At 39.3% G+C, this 18224-nt stretch overlaps 1 protein-coding gene across 1 annotated transcript; it reads right to left on the bottom strand.

Annotated features, from left to right (window-relative positions):
• Window positions 1-215: 215 nt before the first annotated feature.
• Window positions 216-821, bottom strand: RAB9B (RAB9B, member RAS oncogene family). The gene has a single exon (XM_024747643.1). It carries the CDS (start codon window positions 819-821, stop codon window positions 216-218), a length of 606 nt encoding a protein of 201 aa, XP_024603411.1.
• Window positions 822-18224: the final 17403 nt, after the last annotated feature.

Below are 18224 nucleotides of genomic sequence, written 5' to 3'. Positions count from 1 at the left end.
CACAAGAAGGAAATAGCAGAAATCACGCAAAATACACTTGGCTTGATAAAGCTTTTTTTTTTAATTGCTCTACAACTTCAATTTGAAAGGTTCTGATTTACAATCATAACCTTATCTCTCACCCTTTTGTATGTGTGTGCAGTCTTAGAGGGGCACAGTTATTCTTACACTACTGACTGACCAGTTGGGGCACACTTTTAAAAGGCTTCCTACTTTTAACAGCATGAAGATCCTGCTTTGGAACCACTGTTCAAGTCAATAGTGTGACCTAACATACAATGCTCCAGCTGTTCCTCTACAGCTAACACCTGCCTGACAGCTTCTTCAAAGGCCACTGTCACATTAGTATCATCTTTGGCACTTGTTTCTAGATAAGGGTAATCTCCATTCTCCATGCACCAGGCCTGTGCCTCCTCAGTAGTCACTTGCCTATCCTCTTTGTCTACTTTGTTACCCAGAACTACAAAGGGGAAGTGCTCAGGGTCTTTCACATCTGCGTAGTAGATGAATTCTTTCTGCCAATTACCAAGGTTCTCAAAGCTCTGCCGGTCATCCACGCTGAAAGTCAAGAGGCAGCAGTCTGCTCCCCTGTAGAAGGGTGTCCTAAGGCTCTTGAAGCGTTCCTGCCCTGCAGTGTCCCAGATCTGGAGAGTTACAAAACGTCCATCTACCTCCAGATCTCGATTTAAGAACTCTACCCCTATGGTGTGAAAAGCCTGGGAGTCAAATTTATTGGTTACATAACGGTTCATGAGCGAGCTTTTCCCAACTCCACCATCACCCAAGAGAATGACCTTTAAGAGCAGGGATTTCCCACTCATTGTTGTAGCACCAGATGGAGAAGAGTTTATAACCAAGAGAACCTGAAAATAAAAGAAAAAGCAGAAGGGAAAACAGTTAAACCTGAAACTGAAATCAACTTCATAGTAAATTTCTCTGAATTACAAGGCCTTATTACTTAACTTCTCTTAATTCATGCTCATTAAATGATATAGTACAGCAGAAGGAATAAAACTCTTTTTCCATAAGGGAGAAAATATGTCTTGTTTTTCTGAAGTATCTTGCCTGTGCCAGGAAAATGGCTGAATGCCATGCATAAATGGACTAGCAGATGGTGCTGTAATCTGGTTCAGTTCTGACCCTATTCTAGGGGAGAAAGCCTAGAACAGGAATGCTACTCAAATGTGTAACGTATTAGCTTCTGGTTTGGACAGTTCCAAACAAGAGGCAAAGAGTATGAAATTGATTAGAGGGGTTTGAAGTCTGTTCCTGATGGAGCCAAGAACCGTTGAGGAGAGAAAGGTGTGTAAGCTGGAATCTTGATTCTGTTAGTAGAAGTTTGGTTAGGGTTACATTGGACCCCAGAACTTGGAAAAGAGAAAAAGATCAGGTTTCTTCAGGCATTTGCCCCATTATACTTGAATTGATATGGATACCCTCACAAGTAAAAGATCTTCCATAATCTTTCCTTCATGGAACAATGGCACTCAAGTTGATGACTGTTATTGGTATCATTATAACAGCTATCATTGAAGAAGAAAATCTTGAATAGCTTATTAATTTCTGGATTTAGGTTCTAATTCCATAATAACACCAATGAAAACATACTGTAAACTCTAAAGAGCTAATAATTATACAGTATCCTTCTTGTTACCTCCACATTCTATACATGAAATACCTAGACTGCATCTTAAAATAAAAAGATCAAATGTTTACTGAACAACTACCTTGTATTAGATTTTGTTAGGTTCTTTCAAACGAGGTCCACTGTGGGAAATCAACAATGATGATCAAATAAAAACGTATAACATATATACCTACCTAGTTGAGAATAAAATGTAAACGTACCCAGTTGGGTCTTTGTCACAATCTTAGTCTTTTTCTTGTTGTTGCTATATTCTTTCTTTTTAGGATTCTAAAAAACAGATTGGGAAACATTATTTATAAAAATTTATTTAAAATAAAGTTAAGGCTATCTATATATAAATATACTCAAGTCAGGAAAAAAAAACAGATCAACCTCAACTTACCTACAGAGGATGCTTTTCACAAATATACTTGAGAGTTCAAATACTACAAATACCTAACATGGACAAAATAATTTTATTGCATGGACTTTAACTTGTCCTAACTTGAGTGTACTTTATATGATTTTTTAAAGTTTTATAGTCTCTCTATTGAGCTTTCCATTCAAAGTAAAAGTAAATCAAAGAAAGTAGATGATATTCACAATAGATGATATTCAGGAAAGAGAAAGCACAGAGGAGTCTAAGATATGTTGAAATTTTAAGTCAGAGATGAAACTCCTTACCTTTCTACCTACCAATGTTCCCATCTCTAAGAAAGTTATTAATGCACTCAGCCTTGAGGGTGTCTCTGCAACTGATTCCACAAGATCAGAGAAGAAAAAATATGTTTGGGGACTCCTTGTTTACAATATATAATCTTGGCTAATTATTTTACTCATTAATATCAGTCATCTGTCTAGAACACAGGTTTTAGCATTTAACTGGCTTTATTAAATTCAAACACAACTTCATTTATAATTATAGTTAATTATGGCAAGTGTCTTATTTCAGCAGCATCAAGAGTACTGGTCTAAAAAGAAAAAAACAGTTCCTAGATTTGCTGAGTGTTCTTTCTTACTGAGGAATAAAGAAGCTTTTAAGAAATCTCTGCTGCTTAACAATCTCATGTTATTTTTTTCAAATGTAGAAAAAGCATATAATAAGGGATTCATTAGAGATCTAAATCAGTAATTATGAACTTAAATAATGTCTTCTAAACTGATAGGTTTTATCCTCCTTCTTGGTCTATATCTATTCTAAAAAAATTCTCAAGTTTCCTACAATTCCTGATTTTTGTCCTGTTTTTTCTTCTGCTCTCAAATTGCTGTCTTTGGAACTAGCTCAAGTACCAAACATTTCTTTAAATGGAGATGAACCAAGTGTTAGCACACTTCTTTTTTATATTGGTCTGTAGGATAATTTTACAGAGCAGAACTCTTGAACTCTCACTTGAAGGAAGTACAAACTTGGGCACAATATTGACAGTATTACGTGCCCATGCCAAGTGAACTTCCTTAAGTTCCTAGCAAACAGGTGTCCATATCATTAAACGGCTAACTCTACTTTCCCGGCTGCCGCGGATAAATGCAAATGAAGGGTCAAGAACTGAGTGAATATGGAAACCAAATACTCGGCTCCAGGAATAATGAAGTATTAATAACTATCTGAGATATTGCTGCTGTTGCTCGTGCATCCCCTATTTGGTCATGTGCACACATAACTTCTGGGTGCATAGGGTCTATACCAGGGAAGAACAATGCCGTTCAGTGTCAAGTGCACTGGGCTGGCAGCAATCAGGACAGTCTTCATCACTGCTTTCCCATTCATTGATTTTATGAACTTGGACAGGTTCCTTAATCTTGCTGTGTTTATTCCTATATAAAAATAGAGCTGGTAATGCCTGCCCTACTTAACTCACAGGATTTGGGAGGAAACAACTTATGAAGTTTGCAAGGATTTGTAAGCATTTATTGAAATTTTTAGTTTGGGATTTTTGTTCCTCTTGCTCTCCACCTCCTTTCATTCACTGGTGGGGGCCTTGTGACTCAATATTAACCTTTCTCAGAAAGCACCTGCCAGTGGGAGGATAACAATTCTTCCTTTTCTCTTTCTTCCATATCTGAGAATGCCTTGTTCCCCAACAGTTTTGAGCATTTGCATATACTACAGAATCTCAGCATTGGAGGGACCTTAAGGGTCTTCTTGTCCAATCCTGCAATTGATGCTTGAGAAAACAGTTGAGTGCCTATTGTGTGCTGTGTCCTTACTCAGGTGACCCTACACTTTCCTCTGCTCTCTCCAACTCCCATTTATTTGCTGGAGGTAAAAATGAATACAGTTAGGCTTGTCTCCTTGCTTTCAGTCACTAAATCCTGATGATTTTTCTTTGCAATATCCTTTTCCAGTCTTCTGCTACCATCCTCATTTTGGTCCACATCTCCTTGTATCTAATCTACTGTGAAAGCTTCCTGGCTCTTCTCTCCCTGCCTCTAGTTTCTCCCTACCTAATCTACTTTGCAAAGCTTCATTGCTTGAGCACCCACTGGATGTAGACCCTGTTGGAAATCACACATGTTTAAGGCAAGGTCTTACCCTCAAGGAGTTTATAAATTCACATATAAGCTTCAGATCTCATAGTTTACAGTTGAAATAGTATCATTATACTGTCTTATTTTGTTAACAAAATCTTTTTTTCCTGCACAACCAAATTCTAAATTCCTGGATCATAAGGCCCTTGTTTGTATGTGTCTTTGAAGCCCCTTCATGCAGCACCAGAGTCCTCCATATGGATAATCAATAAATATTTGTTTATTAATTAGGTAAGTACCCAGAACTAATGCCTCTGAATTGATGCACAGGTACAACAGATCCACAGTTCTGTAAGATATCCAAATATTATTATTTACAAGGTGACTAAAGAGCAAAAGTTATGGACTTATCTGGATCACTTTCTAGATGGGACTTAACAGGAATTCCACCTGTTGAAAGCCAGTGGAAATGCTCCAGTTTCCCTTCATCTCCCTTCACATTTAAAAAATAAATATATAAATTTTTCCACTCCCACCAAAAACAAGAGCAGAATAATTATCTCCACATTATGTTTACAGTGGCTGCTGGCATCCCCATCAGTATCATCATCATCATCCTCATTTGAGTGTGATATCCTTTAGTACATACTTAAATTAAAAAGAACTAGCACAGTACAAAAGCAAACCAGACAATTTTTTTCTCCCCCAAAATATGCCAAATTTAAATCAAAACCTAAAAGAAGATAGCATTAAGTAGGCAAAGGAATTCTTTGATAAACCTAAGTACATTTAATAGGAAAGTCAACTCCCTTATGCATCCCTTAAGGATCCCATATCAGGTTATGATTTGGACTAAAATGTTTATTCTAATTTTGATCCTATTCAGAGAAAGATCTGGCTTTAAATGATTCAAATATCCCAGAGATGCCATTCCCCTTTCCTACCCCACTCCCCAAAACAGAGTAACAATCATTCTCTAAGGATAGTCTATTCACTTTTTTTCCCCAATTAGGGTCTACGTCTTGGACAGTAAGGTGAATTAGAAACTGATACTCCCTAGCTTTCTTTGTTCTTCAACACACTTGAAACTTTCTGAATTTGCTGTGTCTGCACCCACACAGGTTTATTAAAATTACTGTATTTAGTTGGGGATGCTTGGGGGTAGGGATGGAGGTGAGGGAGGAGGCAGTACAATGATAAGAAGGAGGTTGAACCTTCGAAAATAGTACATTTTAGTGTGATAATGAAGAGAAAGAAAAGCAAACTGGCAACACCAGTTTGGTTGCCATGGGTAGAATGATGCTCAAATCCATAGTGCAGATTGTTTGGGAGCAAGTTTTGAGAGGGATGTGTACTGCAGGGCTAAGGGTGGGGGAAGAGAAACAGGGGAGGGCTAGGCAGTGGGTGAGAGTGGCCCTGGTGGCAATCTGCACAGGCGAGGAGCCATAGTTAGAGCTGTGGGGAAAGCCCATCTTATGGTAACGCACCGGTTGAGGCTCTTCAACTCGCTGTTGATTCCTGGAACAATATTTGGAAATACTGCACTGGAGAACTGGGTGGGGCTTTCTTTAATCTACGTAAAAACAATACAAATAAGAAACGATTGGATTTTGAGACCCTCTACCTTAAATGGTGTAGATTGTTTCCAATACAACCTGACGCGTGGGGCTGGGGATGGGGGAGGGTTCCGTAGCAGGGAAGCCCTCTGACGCACTGGATTCATTTTGTAGAGCTAACAAGTTATCAGCTACATCCATACTCTGAGTGCAAATGCCACAGCTGTCATGCCACAGCTGTCATGCATATTCCTACATTTATGCCCATATTTATATCCTACATGCAACTAGAAGGGTCCAATGTGGAATTTCACCTCCAACCTTTCACTCCTCACAACGACAGCTCTGGGGCTATGAGCCCGAAGGCACACTAGATAGCAATTTGGCACTGTCCACAGGCCACTCCCTGAGTAGACCTCCTGGAGACGAATAGGTAAGGTTTGGGTGACATCAAGTGAGCAGGGTACAGGGAAATGAAGCTTCCTTAGGAGGCTGGGAATGCTGGCATCTCCATGATAGGGGTACTGTTAGCATCGGGGACCCAGAAAGTGATACGTCACGCATAGTTCCAACTACCTCGGACCCAGGTTGTCTCACCTCGCCCCCAGCTCTGAGAACCAGCGGTTGTGGCGCATGCGCACTGAGCCACACCCGCTCCCCACAGAGCCCTGCGCCTCTCTGCCGGGCTTTGGCAGCTGCTCTTGATTACTCAGCAACGCCCCCCTCCACCGTCACCTACCCACCCCCCAACTCCGACCCCGCGGTGCCTAGGCCCCTTTCCCAAGGTGCAACTGCCCCCGGGGGCTCACCCAGACCTCCTTCTCTTCCTCTGCCCCCGGGCCTCCCACCTTCTGACCTCCCGCGTCCTCCGGCCGCTAAGCCACTCTCGCTGCCCCCGCACCGGCACCTTACCCAACACAATGGGAGAGAGGCGGGAGAGGGCCGCGGGGGCCAGGCCGGTCAGCTCTGCGTGCCGGCAGTCCGGCTCTTCGGCGACACCGTCACTGCTCCTGCCGCCTCCTCGTCTCCCCGCGCCCGCGCCCGCGCCCGCCCGGGGAGGGGGCGGGGCCCGCACCGCCTCCTCGCGCCCCCTTTTCAGCGCCAGGGACCCGGGGTAGACGCCTCCCGCCCTCGCGCTTCGAGAGCGCTCCCTGGCTCGCTCACACTTCTTTCATGATCAGTGTCCAACCCTGGTCTCCTTTGTCCTCCTCCTCTCCCCTCGCAGATCAGTAGGCACAGCGACAATGGACCGTCAAATATTGCTCTCCCACTTAGCTCCTCTGTAGCCACAGCCCCATTTCTGGCAATTACTCTTCGACCTACCTCATTTATCCTACCTCCAAACCCTCTGCTTTTGCCAAGAGGATAGCACATACACACTCTTGTTTAAAATAACTCAGGGAAACACATGATCACGACACATTACTAGGCTCTCTAGCTGGCTATTGCTCATGAAATTCTCGCGGCAATCCAAAAGGAAAGGTTCACATCTGTAGCTCAGGCATAGAAGACACACTGACGTTTACCCTTACAGGTTACCGTTCTAGAGGGCCATCCTAAGAGCATTACCTGAGGTTCCCAGAAATGTTGCTGGGGTAGAATGCAATGTTCCAATTGTGCCTAGCCACCCAACCAGTCATTTCTTTTTGTCTCCTGTGCCCCTCTGGTTCCTCCAACTAATTCCTGATTTTTTTCCCCGAAATCAAAGGAGGGTGGAGCTCCTGGGGTCATTTAGCCTGCACTCCATCTCTGTCAGGCAGATTCATCTTTGAAGCTTCCCTGCTGTCTGATAACCCGTCCCTAAAGTGGCACTACGCCTCACTCTCCACGTGCCCCCTCATGGCCCTCATGCACCCTCCCTCTACCTAGGCCACGCTCTTTCTGCCTCTTCCCAAGTCAACCACTCAGTGAATTCCATAAACCCTAGCTTAAATGTCACGTTCTCAGGGTAACCTCAACCCCAGAATAGAGTAAGTGCCCCAATTTATTCTCTTGTAGCCTCCTATATAGCCTGCTGTATTTTTCTTTGTAATACTTAGCAGTTTATGATGAGATATTTATTTTAACAATTTTTAATTAAAAAAAATTTAATTGAAGTATAGTTGATATTTTTAGGTTGCTTCCATATCTTGGCAATTGTAAATAATGTTGCTATGAACATTGGGGTGTGTGCATCTTTTTGAATTAGTGTTTTCTGTTCTTTTTGGATATGTGCCCAGGAGTGGAATTGCTGGGTCATATGATAGTTCTATTTTTAGTTTTTTGAGAAACCTCCATACTGTTTTTCACAGTGGTTGCACCAATTTACATTCTCACCAACAATGGACGAGGGTTCCCTTTTCTCCACATCCTCTCCAATATTCGTCATTTGTGTTCATTTTGATGATAGCCATTCTGACAGGTGTGAGGTGATATTTTGTTGTGATTTTAATTTGCATTTCTCTGATGATTAGTGATGTTGAGCATCTTTTCATGTGCCTGTTGGCTACCTGATTGTGTTTGGAAAAATATCTATTCAGGTCTTCTGCCCATTTTTGGATTGGGTTGTTTGATTTTTTGATGTTGAATTGTATGAGCTGTTTATATATTTTGGATATTAACCCCTTATTGGTCATATCATTTGCAAATATTTTCTCCCATTCTGTAGCTTGTCTTTATGATGAGATATTTAAATGTATGATTATTTGCTTGATAACTGCCTTCCTCCACTATACTATAATGCACTATAAAGTCAAGGACTGTGACTGTTTAGATTCACCACCATATCTGCAGAGCCTAGGACAAGGCTTGTTACATAGGACATGCTCAGAAAATATTTGTTGAATATGAATGTGCTCCTACTTAAACCAGTCCTGCCCTCTACACAAACACACTAAAACACTCTTCTGTTGGAGAAGAAATGCACATAATCCTTTAAAGAAATTTTTTACTCACACATTCTTATCTGTGATAAAAGAAAACTTTTGAGCATGGGCCCCCATATATGTATTTATAGATTTTATACATGTCCTACTGTGCATATCTATTTTATATATACATTATAATACATATACATTGAAAATACTCCAACACAGAAATTTTAAAAGAATGACAAAAAACCAAACATGTTGATGTTCCAATGTTTTCTTTCTGCACTGTATTGAACTGTTTTGTGAACTGCTCAAAATAACAGTCCTTCAAATTAGAGTCTCATCTTTATGTGAATTTAGATTTTTTTGTCCTTTTCTCATAGATGCTATTTTCCAACAGTTTAGTCATCTCTGAGAATCTCCCCAAACCTATTTGCAAGTTTTAAGGGCCTTTTAATTTCTAGGCTTAGATACCCAGTTCTGTAGTCAGAAGCTCATAACTGCTGAAAGCATTACATATTTGCAGAATGTTGGAATCCTTAGGGATTAATTAATTAATCCTTAGGATTAAGCAAAATCCTATGATAGCCCAAAGGCTCCTAAACAAATCCTATATTAAAAGAGTCTCTAGAGGCTACTTGAAAAGCAACTACCATCCGCGTAGAATAGAAGCAACATGACTACCACTAGTTAGGAGGGAACAGCACAAGGTGGATAGCTCAAAGTTTCAAAATACCAGCTGTAGGTTTTGTGGCTCTTGGACTGGACTATTCTAAATGATCCATCATTGAGATCTGTCAAACCATGCCCTCCATCAATAATGCTTCCATACATAATGAAATAATATAATCCTATCCTTGTAACACAGTTACACACACACACACACACACACACACATACACACACACACACACCCCTCCACACACACCCACACACCACTTTTCTACCAAAGCTAGAATCATACTGTAGTCAGTAGGTTGGAGACTAAACCAAAATTGTCTCTAGGTACTGGAGAAAAGGTTACCTTTGGAGAGTGACACACACATGCAAAAATAAGCATTCAGTGTATGAAATCTATTATGTCCAAAAGCCCCCAATCCTAATTCAGTTTTAAATACATTGATCTGGGCTTAAAGAAGACATAATTTGAATGTGATTAATATAAAAGAAAAGCCTGATTTCATGTTCATAAGATGCTTATGAAAAAAAGAGTTCCATGAAGGGTTCAAATAAATTCATAAACACTGTATACTATTTCCTTTCCTGGAGAATCACAATGCATATTAGAACATTAAAGACTCTTGGAATCTTGCAGTGAAGAAAGCACTTTTTAAAAAACAAACTTCTGTGACCACAAATTCCTTTTGTTTATTGAACATCTGTCAACAGGACTAGTATACCTCAGAACCCAATTTGGCAACTGCTGTCTTAACTGTACAAAGTTGTAATGTGATAAAAGAACATTGGCTTGCCTTAAACGTGGATGGTAGTATATGTCATCTTGCTTGGCCACTCAGATTAATTTATAGTGGCTTCCTGGAGACTTGTGCTGTGAAAATTCTAAGGCACATCTAGCTCAGTAGAAAAGAGTGATTAGTTAGTAGTGGCTACCATGGATGAGGCAATGTGTTTGGCATCCTTGGCCTAGAGTATTTACATGGCAACTATACATGCCATATATCCAGATAATTCTGATTTTGAGTATTTTCTTCTGTTGTTCCCACATTTACAATAATATTTATGGGACCATCTGATATTCTATTCAGAAAATATAGTAGCACATATTTGTAAAAAGGAAATTAGGCAGTAAGAATTTGTCAATATTTACCTATCATTGTCCAAAAGCCAGTCATTTTTTCTGGTGGCACAATAATTTTTTATCACTTGATATGTGAATAATCTTGTGGAATAGGGATGCTTTGCAAGATTTTCCATAGCCTGAAGGAAAGATCTCTGAAGATAATCCAATTATTGAAAACATCAGTATGAACTCAGTTTTATTATTTTAAAAATGCATGTATTTTCAAGCTCTGTTCACTGAAAACAGTTCAAAACAGTGAAAATCCAAGTACCAAAGAGCACCTCTAGTGCCCAGACTGAGATTCTAAATATCATTTCCCAGTAAAAGGAATCAAAGTTTCTTAGAGAAATGGCTGATTCTAGGTCTGTGGCAAGATATGTCCAAGATGAATCTGGAATATCTTGTCACACCAGATAGCAAAGAAACTATGGAGCCCCAAGATAATAGAAAATATATGTATTGGTCTCTACCCCCAGTTTCTGGCACAGAGCCCCTGAAATGCTTGTAAATTCCGGAGTGATAAGAATGCTATCTTTTGTTCTAATATTTGGTCTTTGACCCCAGTTCATGACAAGGCTCCTAAATCCCTAAGAATTTCCTGAGTGATTGGAGTATCTTTTGTTCTAAGGAGGCAACTCTGGGTGGGTTCTTGCATGGCTCCTGGATGGGGGCTGATCTCCAGAAAGACCAAGCCTTAACTAGAAACTTGGAATTTCATCCCCATCCTCCACTTCTGTAGAGAGAGGAGAGGGGCTGGAAATAGAGTTAATAACTGATCATGCCTATGTGAGGAAGCCTCCATAAAAATACCCCAAATTATGGGGTTTGGAGATCTTCCAGGTTGGCGAACACATCCACATACTGGGAGAGTGATGCACCCCAGCTCCACAGGCACAGAAGCTCCTCCACTGGGAGCCTCCCAGACCTCGCCCTATGTAGCTCTTCATCTGACTGTTTACTGTATCCTTTATCATATCCTCAAATAAACTGGTTAACTTAAGTGTCTCCCTGAGATCTGTGAGCCACTCTAGCAAATAATAAAATTCAATGGGGAGGAGGTCATGGGAACCTCTGTTTTATAGCTGATTTGTCAGAAACACAGATAATAGCTTGGACTTATGATTGGCTTTTTCCCTATACAGATACACTACTAGGGCTGTGTCAAAAGGACTTAGGAGCCAAACTGAAGAGAGTCTCACTAGCCAAACACGAAGCAATCTGAACATCAGAAAACACAATAACTACAATGGATTGAAATATATCAAATATGTTTCAATACATGAATTCATGATGACACTTAAAAATGTAATTTGTCAACTTGGAGAAAGTTATGAAACTAGCTCATTATTTTAAAACTGGTAAATAAAATAATGAACTGAACATTTAACCTGCCTTTCTTATATACATTCTTTCTCTGTGTAACCAAATAATTCATGAGGAGAATGTTTCAGTAGAAGATTTCCACCTAATAGATTCAGAAGGAATGATAGAATTTTACAACGGCTAGTGAATTAATGGATATAGGCAATGATCATCAAAGTCTGCTAACATTACAAGAGTAATAACCAAATATCATCTGACTCTTAATGGAAAAACAAAGCAGTGCCTATGAAGTATTTTGCTAAAAATGTAAAATTTGAATCCGATCAAACCTCTAGATATAACTATGAATTTTTAAGAAAAAGGACAAAGATGTTAAATAACATCACAAGAATGTAAGCAAGAACATGTAAGACTTGAGTTTAGAGTTGGAAGGTTGGGAAGGGGAACTCCACAGAAAACAGCATGGTTTTTTCAATAAATAAATTGCAAGGAGAATCTGAAAATTTTATTTATAATGATATCAAAACCAAAATATTTAGTAGTAATTATAAAAAGAAGTGCAAAACTTATACTCTTAAAACAACAAAATGTTGAAAGAAATTAAAAAGATCTAAATAAATGGAAAGACATCCCATGTTTGTGGATCAGAAGACTTAATATTATTAAGATGGCAATACTCCCCAAATTGACCTACAGATTCAGTGCAGTCCCTACCAGAATTCCAGCTAGTGTCTTTGTAGATATTTATAAGCTGTTCCTAAAATCCATATGGAAATTTTGTAAGTTTACAATTTATCCATTGCAAGTAGATAAATTGGCACATGGCCACCATGAGTTTGAATAGCATGTATCAGTCTCCTTTCAAGTTTCTGGAACCTGAAAAATTAAGGATAGTATCCTACATCTTGTCCATTCACTGAAGCCTTTCTACTCTTTGAAGTTCCCCTTTAATATAAAACCCACTTCCCCCGGTACCTTCAGAATTCAATATATAGACTTTTGGTTTTGGCAGGGCTTTTAGAGTGACTGATTGAATCCACTGATTTCCAAACTTAGCTGCACATTAAAATCACATAGAGGATTTATCAAAACTATAGATTTCAAGTCCCTGACTTTGAAATCTCTGTGGTGGGGCCCACAAATGTATGTTTATAACAAGTTCCCTAGGGGATTGTGATAAGCTGGCCCATGTACAAGTATTTAGGAACCCTGAACTTTTTCTAGCCTCTCACCTACTACAGGAATTCCTTTGACAGCTCTCTGACTTGTGGTCATTCAGCCTCTGAATACTGACTTCACAAGCAGCCCATTCCATTATTTAGACAGTTTACTTTGCTAGAAAGTTCTTTCTTGTGAAATGATGAAATCTGCAACCTCTAACTCTCCTTATTTTGGTGCTAGTTCTGACCTCAGAGACGGCAGATAGGTTTTGTAGAAGTCTCTCTTAATTGAAAGAAAAATAAAATCAGAAATACAAGTTCCTCCTTTGATGATGGTAGTAGCTTCTAAAAATAGATTACTTGTCAGCAAAAGAAAAAAATCAAAGTGAATACAATGTTCAGTATCTCTGTGCTGTATCATTACAGATCTGTTGCCTTATAGTTATTGCAAATGCTGCAAAACATTGTTCAGATGAATGTGTAAGTCATAACATGATGGTTTGTGTAAAAGTTAATGTTTTGAAAATTGTGTTGGCTAATGTAAAACATCCAAAGTAAGGTTACTCACTTTTCTTTCTTTTAAAATATTTATTTATTTATTTTACTTTTGGTTGTGTTGGGTCTTAGTTGCGGCATGCAGGATCTTCGTTGCAGCAGGCGGGATCCTCATTGTGGTGCACTGGCTCCATAGCGCGTGGGCTCTGTAGTTGCTGCACACAGGCTATCTAGTTGTGGTCTACATGCTCAGTAGTTGCAGTGCCCGGGCTTAGTTGCTCTGCGGCATGTGGGATCTTAGTTCCCCGACTAGGGACTGAACCCGCGTCCCCTGCATTAGAAGGCAGATTCTTAACCACTGGACCACCAGGGAAGTCACTCACTTTTCTTAAAGAAAGCAGTGTGATAGTGGCCCCACCCCTTGCATGCCACTCAACAATGACGCCTTTCTTCTATGGGGTCTCGCACTTTTTCCACAAACTTTCCTGGTTGTGGAACTCCTTACTCCCGTCCCTTCACGCTGTCTTTTCACAGCCAACAGGTGTTCGCTCCCTCTGTCCACGTTCCAAACCCCACTTTCCAGCACCCAAACCCCCTCCACAGCGGGCGACTCATGACTCAGGCTGGAATGCACAGAGTTGCAGTGTAGACCATGTGTGCAGTTCTTACTTTGTCCTGCCTTCCACAGACCTTCTGCTGCATTCTCCTTTGATTCCCCCAAAGGTTCTTTTCTGTCTCAGCTGTTTTCCCAACCATGAGGGAGTTTTTCTGAGTCTAGAGACCTCCCCTCAATTTCAGCTTCCCACCAGGGTTGCTGGTCCCTTTTTTTATTCCTCTTTCCTTTGTTCCTTCTTTCTTTCATCCTACCCAGTTGTGAGGGGATTTTTCTTGTCCTTTTAGGTGTCTGAAGTCTTCCACTAATGCTCAACAGGTGCTCTATGAGAATTGTTCCTAAATGTCCACCAACAGAGGAATGGATAGAGAAGACGTGGTACATATATACAATGGAATATTACTCAGCCATAAAAAGAAACAAAATTGGGTTATTTGTAGAGACGTGGATAGACCTAGAGAGTGTCATACAGAGTGAAGTAAGTCAGAAAGGGAAAAACAAATATCGTATATTAACGCATATATGTGGAATCTAGTTTTTCTAGATTTTTCTAGATTTTCTAGATGGTATAGATGATCTTATTTGCAAAACAGAAATAGAGACAGATGTAGAGAACAAATGCATAGATACCTAGGGGGAAAGGGGGGGTGGGAGGAACTGGGAGATTGGGATTGACATATATGCACTATTATGTATAAAATACATAACTAATGAGAACATACTGTATAGCACAGGGAACTCTACTTAATGCACTGTGGTGACTTAAATGGGAAGGAAATCCCAAAAAGAGGGGATATATGTGTATGTATAGCTGATTCATCTTGCTGTACAGTAGAAACTAACACAACATGGTAAAGCAACTATACTCCAATAAAAATTTAATTTAAAAAAAGAAAGAAAGCATTGTGTTTTAAGCCTATGAAAGATCAGTTTATATTGATTGTAATGGTAAAGTTAAGGTAAAGTTTAATCTTCCTATTGCCTTAGAAATAAAAATAGTTTTCTTAAATTTTATATATAGCATAAAATCTGTTTGCTTAGTTAATATCTGACAGTTTCACCTCATTTGCCAATTTAGATAAATTGAAACTTACTGCTTATGTCACAATGTGAAAATGTGTTGTGATATCTGCTGTGGGGACAGGACTGGAATGGTGGCAATCTGCACACGACGTGCTAGCCAGTGCAATCCCTATTCAATGTAACAAACCTCTAAATATCTGGATTACTTTCATACACCCTTTAAGTCTCCTCTTTCCCAGGTTAATTATGTGCAGGTCGTTTAATCAGTCTTCATGGACCTGACTTTTACATCCTTCATTCTTCTCTTCTTCACTAAACACCCACAACTTTGTCACTGTTCCTCTAGAAATATGGTGGCTAGACATGAAGTCAGTACAAATATGCATTGACCACATTTATAATATTAAAAATCATTTCTGAAAATGATTACCTCTTTTGCCCTATCAATGTTTATTATGTTTCATTTCTGGACATTTCACCCATATGTCAGGGTCACAGAAAATTCTTACTATGTATTTTAAGATGCTAGACTCATCTAATTTGGTTTTATTTGCAAATTTTGTGAGCATGTTCTTGATTCCATAATTCAGGTAATTAATTCATCCATCTATTCAGCAAATATACTTGCTGACTTTGTGTCTGGCCTTGCTTTAGAATGTAGGAGTTTGGTGGTGAGAAACAACAGTCACAGCACCTGGTCTTGTGAATTACAATCTAGTAGCTGAAAATCTAAATGTTAAGTCATGCTGAAGGACACTCTGGCAGTTTCTTACAAAACTAAACATACACTTACCATATGATCCAGCAGTTACAGCCTTTGGTATTTACCCAAAGGAGTGGAAAACATGTCCACACAAAAACCTGCACACAGATTTTTTTAAACATCTTTATTGGAGTATAATTGCTTTACAATGGTGTGTTAATTTCTGCTGTATAAAAAAGTGAATCAGCTATACATATACATCTATCTCCATATCCCCTCCCTGTTGCGTCTCCCTCCCACACTCAGTATCCCACCCCTCTAGGTGTTCACAAAGCACCGAGCTGATCTCCCTGTGCAGTGCAGTTGCTTCCCACTAGCTATCTATTTTACATTTGGTAGTGTATATATGTCCATGCTACTCTCTCACTTCATCTCAGCTTACCCTTCACCCTCCCTACATCCTCAAGGCCATTCTCCACGTCTGTGTCTTAATTCCTGTCCTGCCCCTAGGTTCTTCAGAACCATTTTTTTAATATTCCGTATATATGTGTTAGCATACGGTATTTGTTTTTCTCTTTCTGACTTACTTCACTCTGTATGACAGACTCTAGGTTCATCCACCTCACTACAAATAACTCAATTTCATTTCTTTTTATGGCCGAGTAATATTTCATTGTAAATATGTGCTACATCTTCTTTATCCATTCATCCGTCGATGGACACTTAGCTTGCTTCCATGTCCTGGCTATTGTAAATAGTGCTGCAATGAACATTGTGGTACATGACTCTTTTTGAATTACGGTTTTCTCAGGGTATATGTCCAGTAGTGGGATTGCTGGGTTATACGGTAGTTATATTTTTAATTTTTTAAGGAACCTCTGTAGTGTTCTCCATAGTGGCTGTATCAATTTACATTCCCACCAATAGGGCAAGAGGGTTCCCTTTTCTCCACACCCTCTCCAGCACTTATTATTTGTAGATTTTTTGATGATGGCCATTCTGACTGGTGTGCAGTGATACCTCGTTTTAGTTTTGATTTGCATTTCTCTAATGATCCGTGATGTTGGGCATCCTTTCACCTGTTTGTTGGCAATCTGTGTATCATCTTTGGAGAAATGTCTATTTAGGTCTTCTGCCCATTTTTGGATTGGGTTGTTTGTTTTTTTGATATTGAGCTGCATGAGCTGTTTGTATATATTTTGGAGATTAATCTTTTGTCAGTTGTTTCATTTGCAAATATTTCCTCCCATTCTGAGGGTTGTCTTTTCATCTTGTTTATGGTTTCCTTTGCTGTGCAAAATCTTTTAAGTTTCAGTAGGTCCCATTTGTTTATTTTTGTTTTTATTTCCATTTCTCTAGGAGGTGGGTCAAAAAGGATAGCACTATGATTTATGTCATGGAGTGTTCTGCATATGTTTTCCTCTAAGAGTTTTATAGCCTCTGGCCTTATATTTAGGTCTTTAACTCATTTTGAGTTTAGTTTTGTACATGGTGTTAGGGAGTGTTCTAATTTCATTCTTTAATTTGTAGCTGTCCAGCTTTCCAAGCACCACTTATTGAAGAGGCTGTCTTTTCTCAACTGTATATTCTTGTCTCCTTTATCAAAGATAAGGCAACCATATGTGCGTGGGTTTACCTCTGGGCTTTCTATCCTCTTCCATTGATCTATATTTCTGTTTTAGTGCCAGTACCATACTGTCTTGATTACTGTAGCTTTGTAGTATAGTCTGAACTCAGGGATCCTGATTCCTCCAGCTCCATTTTTCTTTCTCAAGTTTGCTTTGGCTATTCGGAGTTTTTTATGTTTCCATACAAATTGTGAAAATTTTTGGTCTAGTTCAGTGAAAAATGCCAGTGATAGTTTGATACAGATTGCACTTAATCTGTAGATTGCTTTGGGTAGTATAGTCATTTTCACAATGGTGATTCTTCTAATGCAAGAACATAGTATATCTCTCCAACTGTTTGTAACATCTTTAATTTCTTTCATCAGTGTCTTATATGTTTCTGCATAAAGGTCGTTTGTCTCCTTAGGTAGGTTTATTCCTAGGTATTTCATTCTCTTTGTTGCAATGGTAAATGGGAGTGTTTCCTTAATTTCTCTTTCAGATTTTTCATCATTAGTGTATAGGAATGCAAGAGATTTCTGTGCATTAATTTTGTATCCTGCTACTTTACTAAAGACATTGATTAGCTCTAGTAGTTTTCTGGTAGCATCTTTAGGATTCTCTACGTATGGTATCATGTCATCTGCAAACAGGGACAGCTTTACTTCTTCGTTTCTGATTTGGATCTCTTTTATTTCTTTTTCTCCTCTGACTGCTGTGGCTAAAGCTTCCAAACCATGTTGAACAATCATTGGGCTTGTCATATATGGCTTTTATTATGTTTAGGAAAGTTCCCTCTATGCCTACTTTCTGGAGGGTTTTTATCATAAATGGGTGTTGAATGTTTTTGAAAGCTTTTTCTGCATCTATTGAGATGATCATATGTTTTTTCTCCTTCATTTCGTCTATATGGTTTATCACATTGATTGATTTGTGTATATTGATGAATTCTTGCATTCCTGGGATAAACCCCACTTGATCACAGTGTATGATCCTTT

Source organism: Neophocaena asiaeorientalis, unplaced genomic scaffold (assembly GCF_003031525.2).
Source record: "Neophocaena asiaeorientalis asiaeorientalis breed wild unplaced genomic scaffold, Neophocaena_asiaeorientalis_V1.1 scaffold917, whole genome shotgun sequence".
In the NCBI taxonomy this organism is placed as follows: domain Eukaryota; kingdom Metazoa; phylum Chordata; class Mammalia; order Artiodactyla; family Phocoenidae; genus Neophocaena; species Neophocaena asiaeorientalis.
This window is presented reverse-complemented; position numbering and strand designations above follow the sequence as displayed.